Source organism: Coenobita brevimanus, chromosome 65, assembly GCF_032717465.1.
Source record: "Coenobita brevimanus isolate Jiangsu-jjx chromosome 65, ASM3271746v2, whole genome shotgun sequence".
Classification (NCBI taxonomy): domain Eukaryota; kingdom Metazoa; phylum Arthropoda; class Malacostraca; order Decapoda; family Coenobitidae; genus Coenobita; species Coenobita brevimanus.
The window spans coordinates 51226164-51251484 of record NC_137018.1 but is presented as its reverse complement, the minus strand read 5'-3'; the positions used below and the strand labels follow the sequence as shown (position 1 = coordinate 51251484).

The 25321-nt window shown below is 40.4% G+C and overlaps 1 protein-coding gene across 1 annotated transcript in view; it reads right to left on the bottom strand.

Moving 5' to 3' along the window:
- Nucleotides 1–10000: 10000 nt before the first annotated feature.
- The window catches only part of LOC145405020 (uncharacterized), a 58600-nt gene continuing 43279 nt past the window's right edge, over nt 10001–25321 (bottom strand). The window contains exons 15-20 of the mRNA XM_080276520.1: nt 21030–22170; nt 18515–18650; nt 13792–13902; nt 12545–12657; nt 11688–11820; nt 10001–10192 (exon numbers count right to left, since the gene is read on the bottom strand). Coding sequence (XP_080132646.1) covers nt 10001–10192; nt 11688–11820; nt 12545–12657; nt 13792–13902; nt 18515–18650; nt 21030–22170 — 1826 coding nt within the window. The remainder of the gene's footprint in view (nt 10193–11687; nt 11821–12544; nt 12658–13791; nt 13903–18514; nt 18651–21029; nt 22171–25321) is intronic.

Genomic DNA, 25321 nt, shown 5'->3' with positions numbered 1-25321 from the left:
ACAACCCAGTGAAGATGCCATCATGGACCTGCTCAAGGATGAGGATCTCTGTGGGTTTGTGTAGGTGCAGCAGACAGAAGAGATGCAGCACAGGATGGAAGTTTTGCATGGAGAGGTGAGGGCAGCAGAGGCAAAGGAGGGTGGAGGTGCCAGAGGTGGCAGGGCGCAGTAGCCTCACCACCTGCCCTGGAAATTACACCCTCATCTCTTCCAGTAAACACCTCACTCCAGCCTTCCATGTGAGTTTCCTTGCCTATTATGTACTTTAATACTAGTTTCTTTTCAGGGGTGATCAATAAATTTTCATCATCATCATCTAATCCTGTGTTGCCCCATGAGGAGCACTACATAAACGAGTTACAGGAGAAGTTGGCATGGGACCTGGAACCAATTAGCCTATTTCCCATACGATCAATGCCCCAACTTTAGCAGTTTCATGGTTCTTGGCACTTTTCATGGAACCAATTAGGCGTGAAATGCAGGGCTCCTCTGTACTCAACTTAGGAAGGATCTCTAGTGGTGGAGGGGTTAGAAATGGTTATCTCTAATCCATCTAGTTCTAAAAAGTCTACCCTATGCTGCATAAGAGACAGGTGAGAATAAGGTAAGAAATGCCATCGGATTTAAGGGGCAACTCCTACAAAGTGATGCCCTTCGTTTAATTTTCATTACCACCAAACTACCATACCCATCATCCAATCCTATGTTGTCCCATGTGAAGCGTACGAGCCCGGGGCTAGGCAAGTTGGCCCTGACATTTAAGATGAGAATGACCAGCCTAACTCATCTCTAAGTGGCACCACGTGAGCAATAAACCTCAACCACCACTTAGATATAAACCTGCACCAGCTCAATCTGACTGGAGTGCCTTATCTGCTCACTAAATCACCAGGTGCCGTAATTTGGTTACATGGTTACCACCCAGCATAGTAAATGGTTTCCTGGTATACAGGAAATCATTTGGCTTGTCACCCAGTGTATTACTGTATTAATCCCTTTTACTACAAAGATGTCTTTTTCTATTAAATTCTTACTCTCTCCAAATGACTATAACAGCTCAGACACGTTTTTTTACCTTAAGGGATCAGATACACCCTTAATTAACCCCTTCATTACACAAGGTCTTTCTTGAGCTGGGACAAAAAAAAAAAAATCTGGAATCAGTCAGAATTAACCCGTTAACTGCGCATGGCGTTTTTTTGGAAGTGTCTGTGATACGCAGACATACGGGTAAAAAATGAAATTTCCCAAAGGCCAAATTTTGTCTTAGGAATTGAGAGAACACATGCCAAAGTATATAGTATAGAAATATTAGCTCAATATTTACCTTGGTAAAGCCATGGATGAACATCGAAGTGTCTGATTCCCTATTGGAATGTATGTTTTTTTTTTTTTTTTTCGGTTTCAGTTTCAGTTTTGAAGGCTCAAACATGCCTGCATGGGTCGGCCTTGGTCACCATGACGCTATATTCGAAATTCACCTGCGCAGCCAGGGCTGTATTGAGCAGTCGCACTCGAAACAGCCCAGGCTGTATAGAGCAGTTAACGGGTTAACTGCAAAAAATATGCCCAGACTGAAGAGCTTCATCTCTTCAAGGTTTGTCATAATGAGAGGGTTAAGAACATAGCTTCAACACTTGCACAGCAGACCAACAAATGGTGCAATCTTATGTACAGGAAAATATATACTGTACAGTACACACATACATGGCATTTCAAGGGCTATATTTCCATGGTCTAGATGGTTCACTTAGCACCTCCTTCTTACCAGCTTATTCATACATATGGCAAGTTAGCCCCTTTAATATAGTGACTTTTTAAAATCTGTTCTTACTATTACCAGACAACTTCATTCCACCTATGGTAGATATCTTATTATATGGTTGCCACTACAAACGATAATCCCTTTGCTCCAATGATGTACTTTGTTTTATTCTTGGAATCTCCAGACGATGTAAGTCTTAAAAAGGATCCATAGTACTGACAAGGTTTATCAACAGTACTTCTTCCCTCCTGATTGAAAAGTTTCTCCTCAATTGAAAAAATTGTCTGGAGATGGCATGAATAAAACAGAGAATACATAAGCAAAGTAAAGTGGTTACTGCAACCTTCAAACATGTATGGGTCACATTTGGTTGGAACACTGTAACCGACTATACCACCAGGCATTCATTTGTCTGTTACATGGTTGCCACTCAAATAACTACCACTGACTGGTTTCCTAGGTTTCAGGAAATCCTTTGGTTTGTCACTTGCAGTCACCATCACAGACAAGAATATTAAAACACCATATGATGAAATAAGTTAGAAATGAAGATGCACCAGAAAGTCTACTAAGATCCTGAAAACAAGACCTACATGGCCAAGACAGCCCAAGAATGATCCAGGTCACTGAGTCACTATTAAGAATCAACAACACGGCCTTGCTTTGATTATAGATCCTGTGGTTCAGCTAAATGGAGCTAATACACCTTCTTTCAACATGAGGGAGGCACTTATCCAACCCCTTCAGTGTGACAACATCTAATTTATTTTGTTCCTGCTACAGGCATTTTATTAAGCTAATGGAAGACCTCCCAAAGCATGTACTGTACTGCAACATCTGGCTTCCACACACCTGACATGGGTGAGCAGCTTTACTTTACTCGCTGAATTCCAAAATGAAAGGGTCAGACATGACATTCATTAATCTATAAATGACTTAGTTATAAGTAAAATCATCGGGTTCTAGCATGATTAAAATTGATTTGATATGATATGATATTTTGTCATATCAATTTTAATCTTGCTAAAACCCGATGATTTACTTATAACTAAGGAGATTCCCAAGGTGTAGGAGTTAATCCATTCAGTATGATGACCCTTTTCATATACACAGTATATATACTGCTACATTATTTTATTCATGAATAGTAGTCTGACACAAAATCCATCAAATCCTTCAGTATGATGCCATCTGTTTTTATTTTTGCCAGACTACTGTTTACTATCACTTTATATGAGAAGGGGTTATGGTTTAGTGTATTTCTCTACTTACTGCCTGACACTGCATCCTATCAGGGGTGGCTTAAGGAATGAAAAATAGGTCCAGGAATATCTACAAGATCCCCTTCTTGTTAACTCCATACTCTTTCGCTTAGCATAAATGAAGCCTTTCGTAGTGAAGATATTAGACGCAATTTCCATTAAACTCTTCACTTCAAGGAAACTTTGATGATTCTACTGTGTGTAGGGGTTAGAAACAATGTTCATTAGCTCTTTCTGTATGAGAAAGATCAATTACTCTTTCCACCCTAGATGAGTTATTCAACTTAAGGGAGATACCTAGAAAGGAGTTAGAGAATTTTCATTATTCTTCTCTAAGTTTCTTTTTCCTTATTCTTTCTTCCAAAAGACAGTTTTACACGACTTCTGACAGACATCTCACAGTGAAGGAGTTGGATAAAATTTTCCACATCCCTCTCAGTACAACCAAGTCTATCTTATCACATTTCGGCCATCCTCAGACAACCTCATCCAGCCTAAGGGAGTCATTTCACGGTGATGGGGTTAAAACAAGTGCCCCCCTCAAGCCTGTATATAAAATGGGATAACAGCACTGTATATACACAGGTCAATACTGGATATCTCAGAACCAACATGTAGACAGCACTTATTGCCACACACACCAAGAGAAGTAACATCTATTAAGCGTATGTTAAAAATGACATGGGTACAATGCCCACTGCATCAAAGTTCTACAAACTGTATGACTACTTCAAGATTGCTTTATATTATACAGTAATCTGAAAAAATCTTCCCACAGATGATAATGACTCTACATCATTATCAGTACACGATTGAAAGTTCCCACATGCCCAAAATATTCTCCATACTTTGCCTTAATAGTCAGGATGAATAAACACTCATACACTAGAGAACTGTACAGTCAGCAAAAAAAACATTGTTACCTACAAGGCTGATGGCACTGCTGGGGTCAAAAGTTTGTCTACAATTCTGTGACAAACCAGACTCTCGGCATGTCTCTCACTTTCCTCCCTGATGCATCACAGAATCACATATGGGCAGAGAAACATACCAAACCTCTCTCAGCTTTGAAACATTAGCCACCAAAAGGAAGTGAGGGCCAGAACAGGTGAAACACTAAGTGAACTTTTCTCCCCAACTTTACGGTAAACAGCAATATTACAGAAGCATTATAACAGCAGAAAAACCCTTCTTCAAGCTACACCCTTAACTCCTTTGCAGGGGTACACGATGCCTTATTTATACTGTAATCGCAATACAACTAGGCAATTTTACTCAGCTTAGGAGACTGTTTCTGTTACTGAGTTTGCAGCAACCCTTTTGCTACTACTGCAGAGGGTTTTCACTAAACTGAATACAATGGAGTAAGCAAGATTTATACCAAACATAACACCATACCAAAAAAGTTAAGGACAGGTGGCAAACACAAAGAAAAAGAAGTACTGGAGCACATTTTTATGTTTCAATCACTTCAGTTTTTTTAAATAAAAAATATAACATCAACAATAACAATAATAAAAAAATAAATAAAAGCTAATTCCATTTTATCCTTTAGAAGTTTAGGGACCCAAGGTAGTTCAGTCCACCGAAGGGTCGATGACCAGCCTACTCACCTTGGTGGCTGTACACGATTGGGAAACCTTCAGCCACCTCTTGGGGATTAAACCTAAGTGCATATGCAAGGCAGTCATTCTGGGGCACTCTAACCAGTAAACTACAAAGTGCTCTTCAATATGCAAAACGATGTTCAGAAAGTAGCGACAATATTTCTTTTGGTGACTGTACATTAACCAAGAAACATGAGAGCTGAGGGAAGTTCCCAAGATTGTGTAAATGTACATCAGCGATATGGTCACTTTCATTATGGCAAGTTACAACTTCAATTACGGTAACGAAGCACAGAAAATATATCTGGTAACATTTTAACACACGTCACAGATTTCCACGTCTTCTTTAAAATATATATATATGCTGTATACATTCTATACTCTTAACTGTATTCCTCAATTAGAGCAAACTCACTTATTCCACAGAAAGTACCACACATACACCATACAACTTTCAAATTGATCATTCTGTGGACAAAAACAGAAAGGGATGCTTTCTTTTTCAATATGGCAGAACTTAATTTTCCTATGTTAAATGTGTAATTCATTTATATCTCAATTAAGACACTTCATTTTTTAAGCTCAAGTAGACAACAGCAAAGTTCCACTGACAACTTGCAATGTTAATCAATTACAACTACTGAGACTCACAGACATGACCATATTATTAAAACTGAGAACATGAAGGAGAAGGCAAATCCTCAATATGGTGAAATGGGGAGGGGTTGGTGAGAGAGAGAGAGAGAGAGAGAGAGAGAGAGAGAGAAAAAAAAAAAAATCCTGTTTATCCCCAGTGAGTTGTATGGGCCATGGCTAGGCTATGGCCTTTCAGGATATTAACCCTTTACCAACTCCTCTCACTGATCAATGACTGCAGTCCAATAACATTAATTTTTGGTGCTGTTAAGAAGTCAAGGGTAATGACTAGCCTACCTACCTTAGTGACATTATATGACCATACAGCTTCCACTCACCTCTTGGGGATCACACCTAAGAATGGCCATAACTTTAGCTGGAACAAACTAAACTATGGAAAAAAAAAAAAAAAAAAAAAACTTTCTACCTCATTGCTAATTGCACTACTGTATTTAATGTGGAATGCAGTTAAGCCATTTCTTATCCTCAGTGACATTTAGCATTTTAAAATTGACTTGTATATCAGGAGCTTGCCAACACCTTCATGACCTCAAGTTTGAACACAATGAACCTAGGGGTGTGTTTTTCATTTTTTTTTTCTTTCTATCTTCTGACAATTGTCTTCAGCTTAGGATAGACTTTAAATGGAAGGTTTAGGTATAGCCTTAATTAATAAACCCCTTCACTGGGAAAGACCTTTCCTAAACTGAATAAAATTGTCCAGTTGAACCCAGAGTAAATAAAAGACGACACAATCTGCATTCAGGAGATAATATCAAAAGCCTCAGACTCACTAATGAGAGAAGTTGGACAAGGACTACTGCAGGTTACACTCAAATACTCAGCCATGAGAGGTGAGTGGCTCTGGATACAATATTCTTAATCACCTTTTGCTTTAAAATCTGATGGGACTACTGTATTTTCTATCCACTCCTTCCTGTACAACCCAGGAATAATACAATACACACACCTACTGGTAGTGCAAATATTCTTTCCATCCAAGGAAGGTGTGTGGCTCTGGATATATTATTCTTAACCACTTGCTGACTTAACCCACCGAGTGCCAGCAGACTTTGGACCCTCATGGAACCGTGGTGCCAGCCATTTTTGCCCCCCCCCCTTTGCGAGCTAGGTTAGAAATGATGACAAAACATGGTGAACAACCATAAAAGTATTCACAGAAGCCATTTCGGTCAATTTTAAGGTCGATTCTCCCTGACCAGGCAGCTGAAAACTTTGGAGTAACACCAATAGACTCTATCAGCCACCTCTGACACCCACTTAACTGAGGTAGGAGATCTTCGTTTTCTTCATCAGTAACTATGCTACTCAAGCCAGAAACACTCTTGTTGGGTATACAGATGATATAGGAAGGCCTAGAGAGTCCTAGGGAGGCGCGGGAATATCCCATACGATTTTTTGGCGCCTAAGTTGAATTTTCAAATTTTGCCAAATACCGTGTCAAATTGCTGACATGCACTTATGTCAATGGCACTATCCCTGCATATAGGGGCCGACGTACATGTACGTTGTTGGCACAGGGCGGGTTAAACCACTCTTTCCTGAACACAGCATGGACAGTCTCCATGCCCCTTATTAGTACAAATATTGTACCCAGCCAATCAGGGTGAGTGGCTCTGGGTAAATTATTCCTAACCACTTGTTGCCTTAAAGATTCAAATGATAGGAGTAATTCCAATCCAACCTTTTCCATACAACACATGGATAATACACATGCTTCTAAATTCTCTTCCTTTAACCCCTTCAATTTAGTGATGTGCATGTCTATTATTTTCTTGCTACCTCCAGATGACTTGCTAAACTCTGGAGAGACCATTTGTTATGCTGGGGTCAGAAATATTCTCCATTAACTCCCTCATAACCTGATTTATCTCCCTTAGCTGAAGGTAACAAGAATCAAGTCAAAATGCATCACTGAAGTGAAGGGAATAAGGGAATAAGTTATTTTACAAAATGTATCTTTAATATTACCCATTCAGTTCAAGGACACACTTTTATTTTACTCTTGTCATCCCCAGACAACTATACAGTATTCAGGTTTGGGAAGACTTTTTGAACTAGTGGGGTTAGATTTAGCTTTCATAAACCCCTTTACAACTTGAAGTCCTTCCACTATTAAATAAAACTGTCAGGAGACAGCCAGATCAACATATAATATCAAGCATCACAATGAAGTGGTTAAATTCTTTTTAAAATAACACCTATTATCACTTTAAGCTGTTCATGATTTGACTGAAAATGTTCTGAAATTACAAAAGAGTACTGTGCTATCCTTTTTTTCCCTCCATTATGACCATCATGTGGTGGAAAATACAGAATACAAAGTACATTTTCAACCTGGTTCTGCACACCAGTTATTTGGCAATACCTCACCATCTTCTTTTGCCATCTTTAATCTCTTTCAGTAACAATGGTAACTTGGGTATTTTAATTTGCCAAATGCAATAAGGCCATCAGCTTAGGTGTAATAACTGGCACTCAAAAGGTTAAATGATGCATAAGTGCCGTGAACTGAGAGGATTTCTAAACAAGCAGTTAATGTGATCCAAACTTGAAAATTTTCTATCAAATCACTCTATAAAATGACTCTTTAAATATTCATACCGACAACCAGAGCTGGGCACTTCCACAATAGCAAATTACAGATTCCGCAAATGCAGAAGTGTGATTTCATTTGTGGATTTGCATTTGCGACAAATTTTACGCAAATTTGCGGTTTTGCATTTGCAGATGTACTATACAATACTTGCAAAAATTCAAACCTGCCTGACCTCTGAAAACTTTGAACAGTTTATGAAGGACAACATGGACCTGCTCAAGATGGAGTTGCCTCATTTGTTGGAAAAGGCTGACTATGACTGATAAGTGAGGAATGAGGAGGTTAGAGCCACAGAACAGAGGTGGACTGGTGTGTCAACTTGTCAAGTGTGAGCTGTGAAGTGTTACAGTGTAATCATTTATTTCACTTACCTACAAGTGTGAATGATTTACCCTTGTTTTATAGTAAAAACAGTCTAATATACTACTACTACTAGTATTTAAAATATATATTTTAGTTTTACTATAAATAAAATTTTATATACAAATGGTTTGCGTTTGCATGTGAATATGCGCAACTGCAAATTTAAAGAAGTTTGCAGATTCGCGGTTGCGAAAGTTAATAGCTTGAGTTTGTGGATTTGCATTTGCGGAAGTGAATTTTCATTTGCAGTGCCCAGCTCTGCCGACAACAAACACAGATGGCTACCTCTAACTCTTCACTGGATATAAACAAGTTAAAGACCATCACAGCAGAGGTAGCAGTTAAAAACCACAGGTTCACCTGAATGTGAACTGGTGGATTGTAGACTTAAGCTGCCTCATCTGCAGTGCATCACCATCCTTTCGAGGGATACAGAAACAGTTTAGGGACATTTGTATGACCAGGCAGTTGAGATGCTCAGCTATAGCAGTGCCAGCACAGGAAGGCATCTCTCTCTCACAGCAGGGTCACAGTAAAACCCGGGATGTGAGCAAAGCAAACCTGAGACACAAAACTCACTGAACATACAGTCTGCAGGAAAACAGGCTAGATTATCTTTGAATGGTAATCTGAAACTATGCCAACACATTGAAATTTGAAAGGAAACATAAATAAAATAAAATAAGTAATAAGAAAACTCTAATCACCACCTCATGATATACACATAAATGAAATAAGACTGTAGTGTGTGCTTCTCTGTGAAGCTAATTAACTAACGCAGCTCATAGATTTCCACTGTCTTAAAAAATTTCCTGTTCCTCCTTATCTTTCTAAGAACAAATTTTCCAACTGTTCAGAGCTTTTGACACTTCTCAGACTTCCCCAGTGCAGTAGTCTCCAACTTCTCAATTCTTGACACTTAAAGAACCTGAGGACACTATTAAGGTCAAAATCTGCAGGGAATGTTAACCCCTTCAATATGAGGCTGTCTTTTTGTATATTTCTCTTACCTTAACCTGGCCCAGATTTACATCCTTTTGCAGCTTCTTTCATGCACATCTGTGGTAGAAAAAGACAACACTCTTTGTCCTTTCCATAACCCTACTACATCATGAACATAATATTTTATCATTAATCTCCTGTTGCAACTCGGTATTCAAGATGGAGAGAGGGCAATTTTTGGCCAAGTTACTATAAAAAGTTAGTTTATTCTTACTGGTATCAGGCAATCTTCCTCAACTTAGGAAGGACTTCTAGTAACTATGGGGTCAATGAAGGCTACATTGAACCCCTCCAGCTTGAAATGCCTCATCTGAGTAAATTAGTCTGGTGGAAGAAAAAGTGAAATACTGTACAAGGCATTATCATAGAGAAGGGGCTAATGGTAACTATCAAACTAACAAGCCATGACATGAGACAAAACTTCCACTTTTACAAACTTTCCAGTATCTCGAAGAAAGAATAACTTGAGGAAAAAGTTGAGTGACAGTTGACATAAGACAAAACCTCCACTTCAACTCCATGATACACTTTAAAAAGTTGTTTGATGAAAAGGATGAGAGACACCCAAGATGCGTAAAAACTTCAAATTCTCCTTGAGACCTCCCGATCACACGAAGAAAAAGTTGAGTGGTTATTGTAACAATCAAACTGACATGCCAAGACATGTGACAAAACTTCCATTCCTTCTCCAAAATTCTCAATTACCGAAAGAACAAAAACATCCACTTCTTCTCTAGCTTCCCAATCATTTGAAGAAAAAGTTGAGTGCTCTGTTGAGATCGTAATCAGCAGCAAGGGTTATTTCAACAAGCCTGCTGCGAGGGATGTGGGGTCCCACGATCTCACTTAGTTGTCGCACCACTGCATCCAGCCTGGGGTTCCCGCTGCCCACCCCGCCACACCCCTCCGGCCCAGACTCCTCTCCCACGCTGTACTGCTTGGAGTAGAACAAAAAGGTTGCTTTAATTTGTTCAATAAGGCAACATCTTTGCTTATTCATTCTCCTATCAGACATTTTCATTTCCTTATGAGTGGCCTCTACAAATAAATAGGCTGAGCAAGGCTACATTAACCTTTTCCATTTTCAAAAACCTCCTCAAACCTAAATAATAATAATAATAATAATAATAATAATAATAACCCTGCCCTTGGGTGGGAAAAGAGGTCTGGATGGATGTTGATGATAATGATGATGATGATGATGATGACAACGATGACGACGACGACAACGATGATGATAATAATAATAATAATAATAATAGTAACAACAATAATAATAATAAAAATTACAGTAGGGGAAAATCTATCTATCTATCTATCTATCTATTGCCAGACGCCTCAATCCCGTTCGGGGTGGCCACAAACAAATCGCCTCCACGTCACTCTGTCCCCCGCCATTTCACTGCCCCGTTCCCAGCTCACACCCCCCTCTCTCATATATATATATTTTTTTTAAATAACAGAACGGAGGAAGGAAAAACAAATGGGGAAAAAAAAAATAATCCCTCCATCTCATCCTCGGCCTCCCCCTCCCTCTTCCCCCCTCCATGTCACTCACATACACTCTCTTTGTCAGTCTTTCACCCTCCATCCTCTCCACATGACCAAACCACCTCAGTGTATTCCTCCTAACGCTTCCTATCACGTAATAATAATAATAATAATAGCCTTGGACTAAAGGGGTTATGAACAGCTTGTGGCCATTAAATGAGATGTGTCCCAACTCCCCACCCAACCAGAGCCCTCCTTCCTGGATTCTTTACCAATTTGCAGGGAACCAGGATGTGGCACTGCAGTTAACACTGTAAGTATGTCTGTGTTGATAATTATAAAACTGCCTGCTGAAAAAATTCATAGATTCATTCACTCCATCTTTTAATCACTTCACTATGACTTGTTCATTTTGTTCACGTTCGGAGAGCGATTTCAAACAGAAGAAATTATAAAATATTTTGTTAATTCCATCATTACCAGGGGGTTTTCTCAGGCTACATAAAATTGTCTGGAAATAACACAAATCCATCCATTCACCCATCCTAAACAATACTACCTTATTAGGAGTGCAGAAGCATGGAGGTAGGCTACTCACTCCAGACATTCAACTCAAGGAAGCCTGTCATTCACTCCTGGACAGCATTATCTGAGCAATAAAGCCTAACTCTCCCTTATATTCAAACCCTTATGGTTCACATCTGGTTCAAGCACCTTATTCCACTGGATCACTAGAGGTCCATTTGCTGATTACAGTACATATACTTTACTGCACTGGGCTAGCACGATGTCCTGTAAGACAATCTAATCAAACCTAACATAACCAACCACAACCTAACCTGATCTATCCTAATATAACCTACCACAACAAACTATAACAACCTACCATAACCTAACCTAATCTACCGTATCACTGCCTAACCTAACCCAACTTACTGTACCTCTAGTGACGGGGCAAGGCTGGAGGAGTCATCAATGAGAGGATCCGTAGATGACACTGAGAGGGGGCTGTCCTCTCCCCCTACACCATCGCTATCAACCAGCATCTCCTCTCCTATGGCACCCATCCATTTCCTGACACAGAGAACACAAAAGGTCATCATTCTTACCAGCATTATCATCATTATAATGGAGAGCATGGGTAGTCACCATCATTATCAAGGACAGTGAGGGATGCCATCCTCATCATCAATAATCATTATCATTACCAAATCACCATTTGCATCATCATCAAAATTATCATTTTCATCATTCTGACCTTTTCTTCCCATCCCTAAGATAGAGTGAGGTGCGACTGAGAAATGAAAAAACAGAAAGTACTGTACACAAGCAGAAGTACTGCACTATCAAGAGCAAGCTTGGTGAAATGAGCCATACAATCACCCACACATCATTCAAGCTCCATAATTCTAGCTCCAGCTCACTGGCCTCACCATCTGCACACATTATTATGCTATATTACTCTTACTGATGTTGCTTCACATCCACATGTCTGACAAACTCTAGCCATCAACAATCAAGTTCAAAATGTGGATGCCAAACCACTGTCATGTGCTTCTCAATATAAAATCTATCCACCTTGATCCCCCATCATTTCCCTTGCCTCATTAATTTCTGTACTTGTACAGTGCTTTTTAAACACTCATTTACCACACCCATCCATCAACTTAGCCTACATGCCTCCTCCTACCTAACTCATTCACAGACATACAGTATCCACATATATCATTTCACCATACTATTTGCATACACTCACACCAGGCAGACTAAAATACATTAATTGCAAGATCATATTTGCCTCTGCTTGCCGAGAGCGAGATTGAGGTGATCTCTGAGGTCATCAGGGAGCTGTGCCAGAGTGTCGGCCTCCAGCACCATGCCGCTCACCACACAGTGACGTACGCATACCTTCTGTTGGGAGGATGAAGTGGACCTTACTTTAACATCTTCTTCATCATCATCATCATTGTTTTCATTTTTAATTTTATGCTTGTCCACCTAGAATATGGTAAAGCAAGTTAACTTCTTCCAACTTGCTCTGTTCTGTGTGAGCTGTCTAGTAATAATGCACATCTACACCTACGTACACACCACTTCCTTCCATGTCTTCAGTCTACCTCATCAATGAAGACCAAGTGCCTCTATACACAAGCTCTTATTATCAAGTCACAACACACTGCCAAAGAGGTTAATTAACCCCTTCAATTCCAGTGATGTACAGTACCCTTTACTTCATGCCTGCTACTTCCAGACAATGTTATCGGTAGACGGGGAGACATCAGGCTGTGAGGGGGTTAACAGACACTGTTTCTAACCCCATCACTACAAACTGTATCTCTAAAGCTTAACAAAATTCATTTGAAGACTGCCAAAAATAAAAGAGAAAATATGCTTTGGAACTGAGGGAATCAACACCTTCAATCCCGGGATGTACCTTTCATTATGCTCTTGCTATTTATCTACACACACAGTTATACACAGCTTAGGAAAGTCTTCTGAACTGATGCTAAGGAATACAATGTAAAGAATTAATGCCATGGAAATTCAGCTGGAAAAAAATAAAAATAAAAATAAAGCTAAGAAAGAGAAGACACACTAAGGAGCACAAGAAGTGCGAAGGATGAGGAGCTAAGGAACACAAGACAAGGAAAAAGTGCTAATGATGAGAAGTGCTCAGAAAGAGAAGAAATTCTGGGCAAGAGAAGAGGTGCTGTGAAAGTGGTTTTAAGAATGATGTGCTAAGGAAGATGAGGTAAAGGACAGGCGCTAAGGAAAATGCGTTAACAAAGAGAAATGCTAAGAAAAAGCATACGTCCTGAGGAAGCGGTGCTAAGAATGGGGAGCTAAGGAACACATGCCATGGAAAATGTGCTAATTACAAGAAGTGTTTGGGGCAAAAAGAAATCCTGAGGAACAGAAGCTATGGAAGAGATGAGTTGTGGGGAAAGTGTTGTGACAGATAAGAGGTGTTATGAAAGTGACACAAAGACTGAGGTGCAAAGGAAGAGATGGTGGTACAGAGAGATGTGGTAAGGAGTACCGAACCTTGAGACGAGCAGCATTGCAGTGGTGGGCAACAGTCAGCAGAGGCACCACACTCTCATCATCCACATGTTGCTCCAGGCCTGACTCCACAATCAACTTCAGGGCATCAACCTGAACAAAGAAACAGTAATGATATGCCTAACTAACAAATGATGCCTAGTGGTCTGGTAGGCCAAGGTGCCCCAGTTAGATATGGCTGAGGAGTGGCTCGAGTTTACTCATACATACATCATCATCTGTGTTGCCCCATGAGAAGCATTGGAGCCTGAGGCTAGGCAAGTTTGTCCTGACATTTACAATGAGAGTGACCAGCCTCACTTATCTCTGAGTGGCATTACATGTGCAATAAACCCCAACCATCCCTTGGACATAAACCAACATATGCTCAATCTGGTTGGAGTGCCTTAATAACCTGCTAAACCATCTGGCACCATAATTTGATTATATGGTTACCACCCAGCGTAGTACAGTAAATGGTTTCCTGGTGTACATGGAAACATTAGGCTTGTCACTCAGTGTAGTCATCCTTAGACAGAAGGAAGAGGAAAGAAAGAAGGAAAGAAGGACATTAGCAGAAGGAAGGAAAGAACGAAGAAAGAGACAAAAAGGCAGCCACTCGAGAGCCGCACAACATTGAGTGGATGGTGAATGCCCCAAAAATACCACCTGGGGGTGGCTAACTGGTCTTCCTGCCTAAAATGTCTTGAGTGGATAGCCTAGCCCCAGGTTCCTACACTCATGATGGGGCAGCATGGACTGGGTGAAGGTTGGCGGGGCAGATGGATGGATAGCAACACAACAGTAATATCTTGTCCAGTATCACTCCCTTCAAAGTGCAAGAGCCCAAAGGCAGGATATTGTAGTCCACACCAATCCCTTATGCAACCAGCCAACACCCCTGATGGTACTGCATGATAGATATACCTTCAGTTGTCTCTTGAGGTTTGAACTTCACTGAAACTAGAGGGATATTCATAAATATAATGACAGTAACAAAATTGAAAAAAAATATATATATAACAATCAGGATATACCATGTCAAAATATCCTATCTTAAAGACAGTACCCAGCTTCCTAAAGCAGTGGTGCCAGGTGACGGCAACACATGTGAGGTACTGTAATGATAAATCCATTTTCAAAATAAGCTCCTGTTAGCATATGTATATAGTATTCCTGTTGCAATCCTGGCTTGATATTTTAAAAAATTAAATATAATTCATGGAGAAATGAATTTACATGTGAATGGCATACCTGAGAGATAAAGTTGAAAATTTCAGAGGCTTCCAGGTCAATTAAGTGGATATAAGGCATACTGCCAGGGGCATTCCCTTGACTGCTTTTCAAAATTTTTTTTTTGTTATTTCTTCTTTCTACTGATATTTTCTGGACTCAACTCAACCCTCAAAAGATGTGTAATCTATCTATAGGGGTTGGTGGGGGGCACTCGCCATCCACTCACTCGATGTTGCGCTGCTCTCAGGTGCCTGCCCTTTCCTCTCTTCATTCCTTCTTTCCATCCTTCTTCTTCTGTCTTTCTTTCCTTAATTCTTTTCTCTTCCTTCTGTCTATGGTTGACTCTACACTGAGTGACAAGCCAAATGGTTTCCTGTACACCTGGAAACCATTAAATCTGCTGGGTGGTAACCATATACAGTAACCAAATTATGGTGCCTGGTGGTTTAGTGGGCAATTAAGGCACTCCAATTGGATTGAGCCAGTGCAGTTTTATATCCAACGAGTGGCTGGGGTTTATTGCTCATGTAATGCCACTCAGGGATGAGTGAATCTAGTCACTCTCATCTTGAATGTCAGGACCAATTTGCTTAGCCCTGGGTTACTATGTTCCTCATGGGGCAACACTGGATTAAATGGTGAATGAATGAATGACTGAATGTAATTTATCTGTCTACCTACAGTATAGCCAGACACTATAATCCTGTAATGGAAGGCTGTTTGTCTTTGAGTTAATTGTTTTACAGGGAGGGCACTAACCCTCCACCAACCCACTTGTTGCCACATAGGAAACATGTATGGGTTGATCATATGGTTACCACCCAGCACTGTAAATAGTTTCCTGGCTTACAGGAAACCATTAGACTGGTCACTAAATGTAAAGCCATCTGAAAAGGAAAGACAAGTAATAAAACGTGACAGGAATGATGGGAAAAATAGGAAGAGAGGAGGGCGAACACAGAACAAGAATGATAAGGGTGAAGGAATAAGCAGGTAGCACTACATTAAGCGAATGGATGATGGTCACCACCACCTACCGTCAGAAGGTGTATAATAATAATCCATCCATCATCCAATCCCATGTTACCCAATCAGGAGGGTAGAAGCCCGGGGCTAGGCAAGTTGGTCCTGACATTTAAGCTGAGAGTGATCAGCCTCACTCATCCCTGAGCGGCATAACATGAGCATTAAACCCTAACCACCCCTTAGATGTAAACCTACACAGGCTCAATTCAATTGGAGCACCTCAACTACCCACTAAACCACAAGGAGCCATAATTTGGTTATAAGGTTACCACCCAGCATAGTACGTGGTTTCCTGGTGTACAACAAACCATTTGGCTTCTCACTCAGTGTACAGTTACCCATAGACAGAAGGAAGAGGAAAGAATAAAGAAAAGAAAGACAAAAAAGGGAGAGTAAAGTGACCCGTAGGCAGAAGGAAAGAATGAAGGAAAAGACAGAAGAGGAAGGAAAGAAGAGAGGAAAGGGCAGACACCCAAAGCAACACATCGAGTGACTGGATGGTGAGCACCCCCAAGGTATCTATGGTATCTATTTATTGGCAGAAGCTTCAATCTCGTAAGGGGTGGCCACAAACAAATCACCTCCAGGTAAACCCTGTCCAATGTCATTTCACTGCCCTGCTTCCAGCTCACACCCTCCTCTCTCATATCCCTCTCCACTCCATTCCTCCATCTCATCCTCGGCCTCCCCCTCACTCTTCCCCCCTCCACCTCATTCACATACATTCTCCTCATTAGTCTTTTGCACTCCATCTTCTCCATGTGGCCACACCACCTCAATGTATTTCTCCTAACGCTTTCTATCACATCCACATCCACACCACAATGCTCCTTCACTTCCTCATTTGTCAGTCTGTCTCCATATAACTCCACATGCTCCTCTCAGATAACTCATTTCCACTGCTTTCACTCTTGCCTTGTCCTTCCAACATGGTTCAAAGCTTCATTTCCATACATTAGGGTTGGTATCACAATACTGTCATGCAGTGACTTCGTTACTTTCATGCTAACTTCCCAGTTCCTTATCACTGCTTTCAAAGAACCAGCAAATTTTCTTTCCTGCTGTACCCTTTCAAGCACTTCAATCTCTGAACTTCCATCCTTACTCATCACACTACACAATTAAATGCACTCACATTTTCCATTCCCTCCTCATCCAGCCTCATTGTACAGTCAGTGGCTTCACCTTTAGATTCTGTTTCTTACACACTCTCCCAAACTCATTCACCAAGCCTTGCAGTTCCCCTTCATCTTCATCATCTGCAAACAGTACAGGGAGTTTCCAATATTGCCCTCTCTCATCAGGGTCACTCCAACATCCACTGCTCTACCTTGTACCTCTTTTATAACACCATCCATATACAGATTGAACAACCATGGGGACATAACACATACCTGTTTCAATCAAACATTCAGACAGAAAAATTCACTCAGTTCACTATCCACATGCACTGAAGCCTTAGCCTCTTCATACATAATTTTCATGGCATTCACCAACTTCCCATTTACTCCATATATTCCCAATACTTTCCACATTCCTTGTCTATCCACCCTGTCATATGCTTTCTCCAAATCCACGACGGCCACATACAACTTCTTTCCCCTCTCTAGAAACTTTTCCATTAAAGACCTAAGAATGAATATCTGATTTACACAACCTCTACCCTTCCTAAAACCTTCCTGTTCTTCTCCAACTAATTCCTCTGTTACTTCCCTAACTCTGTCAATAGGTATCCTACCATATACTTTTCTTATTACACTAAGAAGAAAAATGTCGCTATGATTACCATACACTTCTTTTTCCTCTTTTCCTTTGTACTTGGGGAATAATTATACCTGACTTCCAATCCTCTGGGACTCTGCCTTCCTCCTAGGCCAATCTGCATATCTTCCGTATCCACTCTACCACTGCCTCTCCCCCATGCTTCAGCAATTCACCACACATCATCAATGCTAGAGCTTCCCCCACGTTGACTTTCTTCATTACGTCAACTGCTTCCATCCTACTTATTTCATCCTTTCTTCTCATCTCCCTCCTTCTCTCAGCCATTCCCTGGCCACTTATACTCACATTACATTCATTCTCTATGTTCAACAATTCCTTAAAGTGATCTCTTCATCTACTCACTTTGACTCCTTTCTAACTAGCAATCTACCACTTGTATCTTTCACTCCCTGACTTACTTCTTTATCATCCTGTCTAACTCTCTTTACCTCTTTCCAGAACACTTTCATTCATTCACTGCTCTTTACACTCATATTCCTTCCAAATTCCTTATCCACTCTCCTCTTACTAATCTTTTCACCTCTCTCTTCCCCTCTACATGTAACTCTCTCTTCCATCTCTCAACTTCCTCCACACCCATTTCTCAGCCACTCACTATACACATATAACAGTAATAAAAACAAAAACAACAATGACAATGATGATAATGATGATGATGATGATAACCAGCATGTCTCACCCCATAGTGATCAGCCAGCACCAAGAGGTCCACCAACTGGTCAGGTGGGAGGGCAGCAGTTTCAACATGGCCACCATACAGGAACTGCAAGAGCAACTGGAATGTCTGTACACTGCACCCGTGGACTACAATGCACCTGTCAAAGTCACCAACACATCTTGTTAGTGCAGTAGGAAGTGGGATGGAGGTAGAGGACCTTAAATACAGTACTGCTGGTGGTCCAAATATTTTTAGGTCCATCCAGTATTTAGACAGAAAAAAGTTTTAGACACTGTGGTTGTGTAATTACACTACCACAGTGTCTAAAACTATTGATAATGTTTTCTCTTCTGCATCAAAAAAAAAAAAAAAAAAAAAAAAAAAAAAAAAAAAAAAACTTATTGGAAAATAACAAACAAAACAAAGCAATCAATTAAAATTATTCTGCATAAAAAATGATGCATAAATTGTTTTAAAAAAATATATTATGGTACCTCCTAGTCTAGTTTTCTTAATTATGTTTTACTGATTATTTAGCATTACTTTACTCAATACTCTTACTATGAGTAAGAAATAAAAGCAGTAAATTTAGTAGTAACATTTTTTGGCCCTCAAACAGTAACCAATAAGATGACCATCTCTTACTTGTCCCAAAATATCATTCTCACCAACAGTTCTTGTTTCATTCATTCTTATGGTAGATGTAGGCCAATACACTTGTTCATAAATGATTTACCAGTATATTTCCTTAATAAAGATAATACTGACTAGGCACAGGCTACTCAAGGTTGGAACTCCTTCAATCCAGTGAAGTTTCTTATTTAATTTCTGCCGTCAAGGAAAAAATTCATTAAACTTCACATGGATCTCTTGTTGTGAAGCATTTTACAACAGGCAACCCCACCAGTATGAACAGTCTTTCCCAAACAATGGGTAAAATCATCAGGGGGCAGAAAGAATGAACCCAGGCAAGACATTCCCCCTCCCCCAATAATTCTTGTCTTTCTATGACACTGCCAACTTCTCACAAAGACACCATCATACTACCTAACAAAGTAATGCAGTCCTCACACTTGCAGAGGGCTGAAGAATATGGCACTGTTTCTGGCTGCAGTAGAAGGGAAGTTGATACTTCTCTAACTTTTCATTCCCCCCCTCTGCCCCCACTCCCAAATAAGCAGGGTAGAGACTATATGTCTGTTTGTATATAGAGTTATGGAAAGTCCTACAAGGCATGGAAGTCAAGCACCCTCCTCCAATCTTTTTTAGTCACATGCAAGCAATACATGTTATGCATTTAGTTACTCTCCTATCCCCCAGGAATGAACTACAGTACCATAAATCAAGTGAAAACTCAAAGCCCACATTTAGCAGTTTTGCCAGGATACATTGTACTCTTACGGTCATACGGTTTTCAGCCACTCATCTTACCAGCAAGGCTGCTGGATCAGTTAACCACAAGAGAAAATTCTGAAATAAACTACTTGTGCATGATATATATACTCACATAATTTTAAAAGGACTACAATAAAATCTCTTACAAAATATACTACAATATTCTACATCATCACAACTGTATAGCTATTAGGTACAACATACAGACATTCATGCCAGTTTTAAAGTGATGTAATTATCACCTACAGTACTCTGGTTTTATTTTTTTCTCCATTTTCACCTCTGCTCATAGCTATGCCTAAATTCATAATTTTCATCAAGAAATATACCTAGGTACTATACTATATGTGCAGCGCTGTGAAAGGTTGTTAACACCTAGCATCAATATGCCAAGAGGTGTTGAGTTAGCGACATTAGGAGCATACAAAATATTTACCAATGATGATGAAAGAATACAGCAAAGATACAATATGCTTCAAAAGCCTAGGAACAATGGTACATACCTGGTAGCAACATAATGTGTATGGCATACTGGGTATGCTTATTCACCAACTTAGCACTCTTCTACTGCAGTGTCACAAGAAGGGAGGGGGGACTGACTGCTTTGCAATGAGACATTTCTAACATACTTTTTGTAATTAGAACAAGATGAGAAAAGATGTCACGAACAATGAAGTTACTATAGCTATCAATATTTGTCTGAAAGGTTTGACTCAACATTGCAACAAGGTGTAAAATGTTCAAAAACATAGAGATGGCCTTATTATTCAAGGTATCTTTTGTTTTCTTTCTGCTGCATATCTACAGCATCCCTGGAATCAATCTATAGCTAACTGTAGCTTTTTAGAATGGTTGAACAATTACTTGTTATATAAGATATTAATTATGGTACTTCAATCTCAACTTTCCTATTGGACTGGTTTTAAAAAATGAACTGTATTTTTAATACCAGTAACCATAACTACAAAGAAATATTTTCCAGTTCAATACCAAACTTGTGAAATGGGATATTCTTGCATTGTGATTTAATCTGTAATGTCACACTTCAGCAGATGGCATACATATTAGGTGAAAAAGTGCATACTGTAATGTGTAAACCTCCAGAATCCTTTTCATCTAACAAGCCTCCCAGAATACCTACCTATCTATAGCCTCTCGCATGCCTGAGAGAAGTGCCCGCCTGAACCACTCACAGCGTGCTGCCACCACCACACGATGCGCCTGAAGTTCCACACCTTCCCAACTACACTGCCCTTGCTGTTCAGGGGTACCTTCCTTCTCCACATTTGCATATTTGTTATTCCCCTGCGTGCCATCCTCAATCACAATGTTTGGGGTCTTCGTTAGCCGAGCTTTTTTTCCCTTTTCAGTGTTCAGTTCTGTCACCTTCCCATTCTCAGTACTCTGTGCATCACTGGATTTCTGTTCACCTTCATTTCTAGTTTTGTCTGCCTCATCTGAACGTACTTTAACATTATTTTCACAGCATCTTTTTGATCTGCGGAGACATCTGGCTCCCCTACTTGCACTTTCTGGCCATGTTCCAACACTTCCTTCTCTTTCTGAATCTTTTCCTTCGGCTGACTCACCTTCAGTATTGTTTTGGTCCCCAGGCACCTCCAGGTCTCCTAAATTTAAGGGTCTCACTATATGATTGTCAGGATTACTACATTCACATGCACCTTCAGGAACAGACTTGCCCTTTGCAGAATCTTTACTCAGAGTCAAAGTATGCCTTAGTCTACAAGACAGTTCTATATTACTATCGGATTTATCACTGTCCTGTCCAACCGCTGCCCCTTCTGCTCTGTTCCTCTCAGCACCTATATTTATAAAGGCTTTATGTTTTTCTTTTCCATCAACACTTAACATAACACTGTCAACATTGAACTTAATATTATCATCACAATTAACTTGGCCACCAGTGACTCTCTCGTTTGCCCTACCCTGTCTGGCCACCTTGCTGTTATCTGCATTGAGTTGCTTAACATCGCAGGGAAGTATGGTGGAGGGAGTGCTGAGACAGGTCATGGCATCACAGTCAAGGCTATAGGCTTGCGTGGGCATGGGTACTCGGACGGATGGACGATCTAAACTGAGGGACTTCTTCACCTTGCGCACCATGTTAGATGACACCCGGATCACCTGTGGAAAGTTACTGATGTCGGAGGTGTGCTCAGTGCTGCCAAGGTTCCTACCCTCCTTATTTACACTCTGGTTGCTCTCATGGCCCTCCAGTGCATCAAGGTCCTCCTGGCTTGATGATGGAGAAGCTTCATCATCTGCAAAAATAAACAAAATTATAAAGGCAAAAGAGAGAGAGATTGTCCAGGTGCTTGAGGGTGCGAAAGTGGATGTATGTGGAATAACTGAAACAAAATGGAGAGGAGAAAGTGTGAGAGAATGGGAGTATGGATGGGGTATATGTGCAGAAGTAGGTGAGAATGAGAGGGTAAAGGAAGGAGTATGTATAGTTGTGAGTAAAAGATGGAAGAAGAGCATAAGACAGTGTGGATCAGTTGGGTCAAGGATTGTGTGGATAAATTTGAAAGTTGGAATACAAATGTGGGCGAATGTGTGTGTGTATGCACCAATGCAAGATTGTGCTAGAAGAGTGAGAGAAGAGTTCTGGACAAATGTAGAAGTGTGCATGGAAAAGTTTGGAAGGAATGAGAAAGTGTTTCTGATTGGTGATATGAATGGTAAAGTTGGGAATGTGAAGGTGGATGGAATAGTTGGTGAGTGGGGTGTGCCTGCTGAGAGAGATGAGAATGGGAGTGCGTTAGTGGACATTTGTGCTGGGAGGGGGTTGGTGATAGCCAATACCCTCTTCAGGCATAAAATGATCCACAGGTATACATGGCAAGTGATGAGAAGGGTGGGTGGTGAACTGAATGAAAGGAAGGCAATGATTGATTATGTGTGTATGGATGAAAGGATGCGAAGGTGTGTAATGGATGCAAGAGCTTATAGAGGTTGGGGGAGTGGACTTTCTAACCACTACTTGGTGGTGGCCAGAATTAGGATTCAAGTAAGATGGAGGAATAGAAGAAGGGAAAGACGAGAGGAAGGAGTAGTTGCAAGGAGAGTGGAAAGGTTACAAGAGGATGAGAAAAAGGCCGAGTATAAGAGAGAAATGGAGGAATGATTGGGCAAATATGAATTGGAGCAGATGGGAGACGTGGAAGGTGTGTGTAGGATATTTACAGAAGAAATATGTGCAGCATGTGATGTGGTGTGTGGAAGGAAGAGAAGACGGAGGGGGGTGCAAGGAACAGCGTGGTGGACTGAAGAGGTGAGACAGGCTGTGGCACAAAAGAAGAAAGCATACAATGAATGGATGAGAAATAGGGGCGTGGAAGAAGTTGAGAGGCGGAAGAGAGAGATATGTAGAAAGAAAGAGAGAGGTGAAAAGATTAGTAAGAGAGAGTAAGAAGAGAGTGGATGAGGAATTTGGAAGGAATTTGTGTGTAAAGTGGAGGGACTGTAGGAAAATGTTCTGGAAAGAGGTGAAAAGAGTAAGACAGGGTGGAAGTGAAGTTAGCAGGGGAGTGAAAGATCAAAATGGTCAATTACAAGTGGAGAAGGGAGAAAAAGTGAGCAGAGGGAGAGAACACTTTATGGAATTGTTGAACATAGAGGATGGAAGTAATGCAAGTATAAGTGGATGGGGAATGGCTGGGAGAAGGAGGGAGGTAAGAAGACAGAAAGAAATCAGTAGGACAGAAGTTGTGGAAGCAATGAAGAAAGTTAAATCGGGGAAAGCCCCAGGAATTGATGGAGTGTGTGGTGAAATGCTGAAGCATGGGGGAGAGATAGTAGTAGAATGGATGTGGAAGATGTGCAGATTGGCCTGGGAGTAAGGTAGAGTCCCGGAGGATTGGAAGTCAGGTATAATTATTCCCTTGTACAAAGGAAAAGGGGAAAAAGAAGTGTGTGGTAATCATAGGGGCATTTGTCTTCTTAGTATAATAGGAAAAGTGTATGGTAGGATACTTATTGACAGAGTTAGAGAAAAAACAGAGAAATTAGTTGGAGAAGAACAGGGAGGTTTAGGAAGGGAAGAGGTTGTGTAGATCAGATATTCAATCTTAGATCTTTAGTGGAAAAGTTTCTAGAGAGGGGAAAGAAGTTGTATGCGGCTTTCATGGATTTGGAGAAAGCATATGAAAGGGTGGATAGACAAGGATTGTGGGAAGTATTAAGAATATATGGGGTAGATGGGAAGTTGTTGAATGCTGTGAAGAGTATGTACGATGGTGTGAAGGCTGCAGTACACGTGGATGGTGAACTATGTGAATTTTTCTCTTTGAAAGTTGGGTTGAAACAGGGATGTGTCATGTCTCCATGGTTGTTCAATCTGTACATGGATGGGGTAATAAAAAAGGTACACGGTAGGGTAGTGGATGTTGGAGTGGCCCTGGTGAGAGAGGATAGTGTTTGGAAACTCCCTGTACTGTTGTTTGTAGATGATACCGTGTTGTTGAGTGAAGACGAAGGGGAGCTGCAAGGCTTGGTAGATGAGTTTGGGAGAGTGTGTAAGAAACGGAATCTAAAGGTGAATGTAGGGAAGAGTAAAGTGATGGTCTCTGAGAGAGGTGAAGTCAGTGAATGTACAGCGAGGTTGGATGGTGAGGAATTGGAATTGGAAAATGTGAGTACGTTTAAGTACAGTAATCACTCCAATATCCGGATCAATAGAGCCATCGGTAGGTTCGGATATTGGTTTTGTCCGGATATTGGGCCCCAGCTTATGGACTTGTACTTACGGACCCTAACACAGAGAAACACCTATACAACTCCCTCCGGACATGCATAGCACCTATTTAACACCCAAATCACACCAATAAGGCACATAAATGACTGAAATAAATGCAATAGACACATAAAATGTGGGTTTAGAAGTATGTTCATACATTAATAAACATTCTGGTACTTATGGACTCTAACCGAACCTAACCTAACCGAACCTAACCGAACTCTGAAAAACACATTCCTACTGCACATGCATGAGGTAAGTTTAGTATGGAAAGAAGTACAGTATGACACTTTCTGGTAAGTATAGTATGGGAAAAAATACAATATGAAACATTCTGGTAAATATAGTATGGAAAATAGTACAACATGAAACATTTTTGGCTACTTACAGCAAGTCCCTGGCCACCTCGATGAATAACCGCCTCCTCTCGGACTCTGACAGTAAGAACGATTTCCTGAAGCACTTGCACTACACTCTTCCTGAAGTCTTGCACTGAACTTAGTCACTAACACACAGAAGTCCGTTCTTTTCACAGTGTTCACTTTAGTCCAAATAATGTTCCATTAAATTTAAGTGTTGCACATTAACTTTTCCCAATTATTTTAAACTATCAAAACCAAAAACAAAGAAGTTAATTTAAGTAAAATATCTATTCTACATAGTATTTTCTCCAA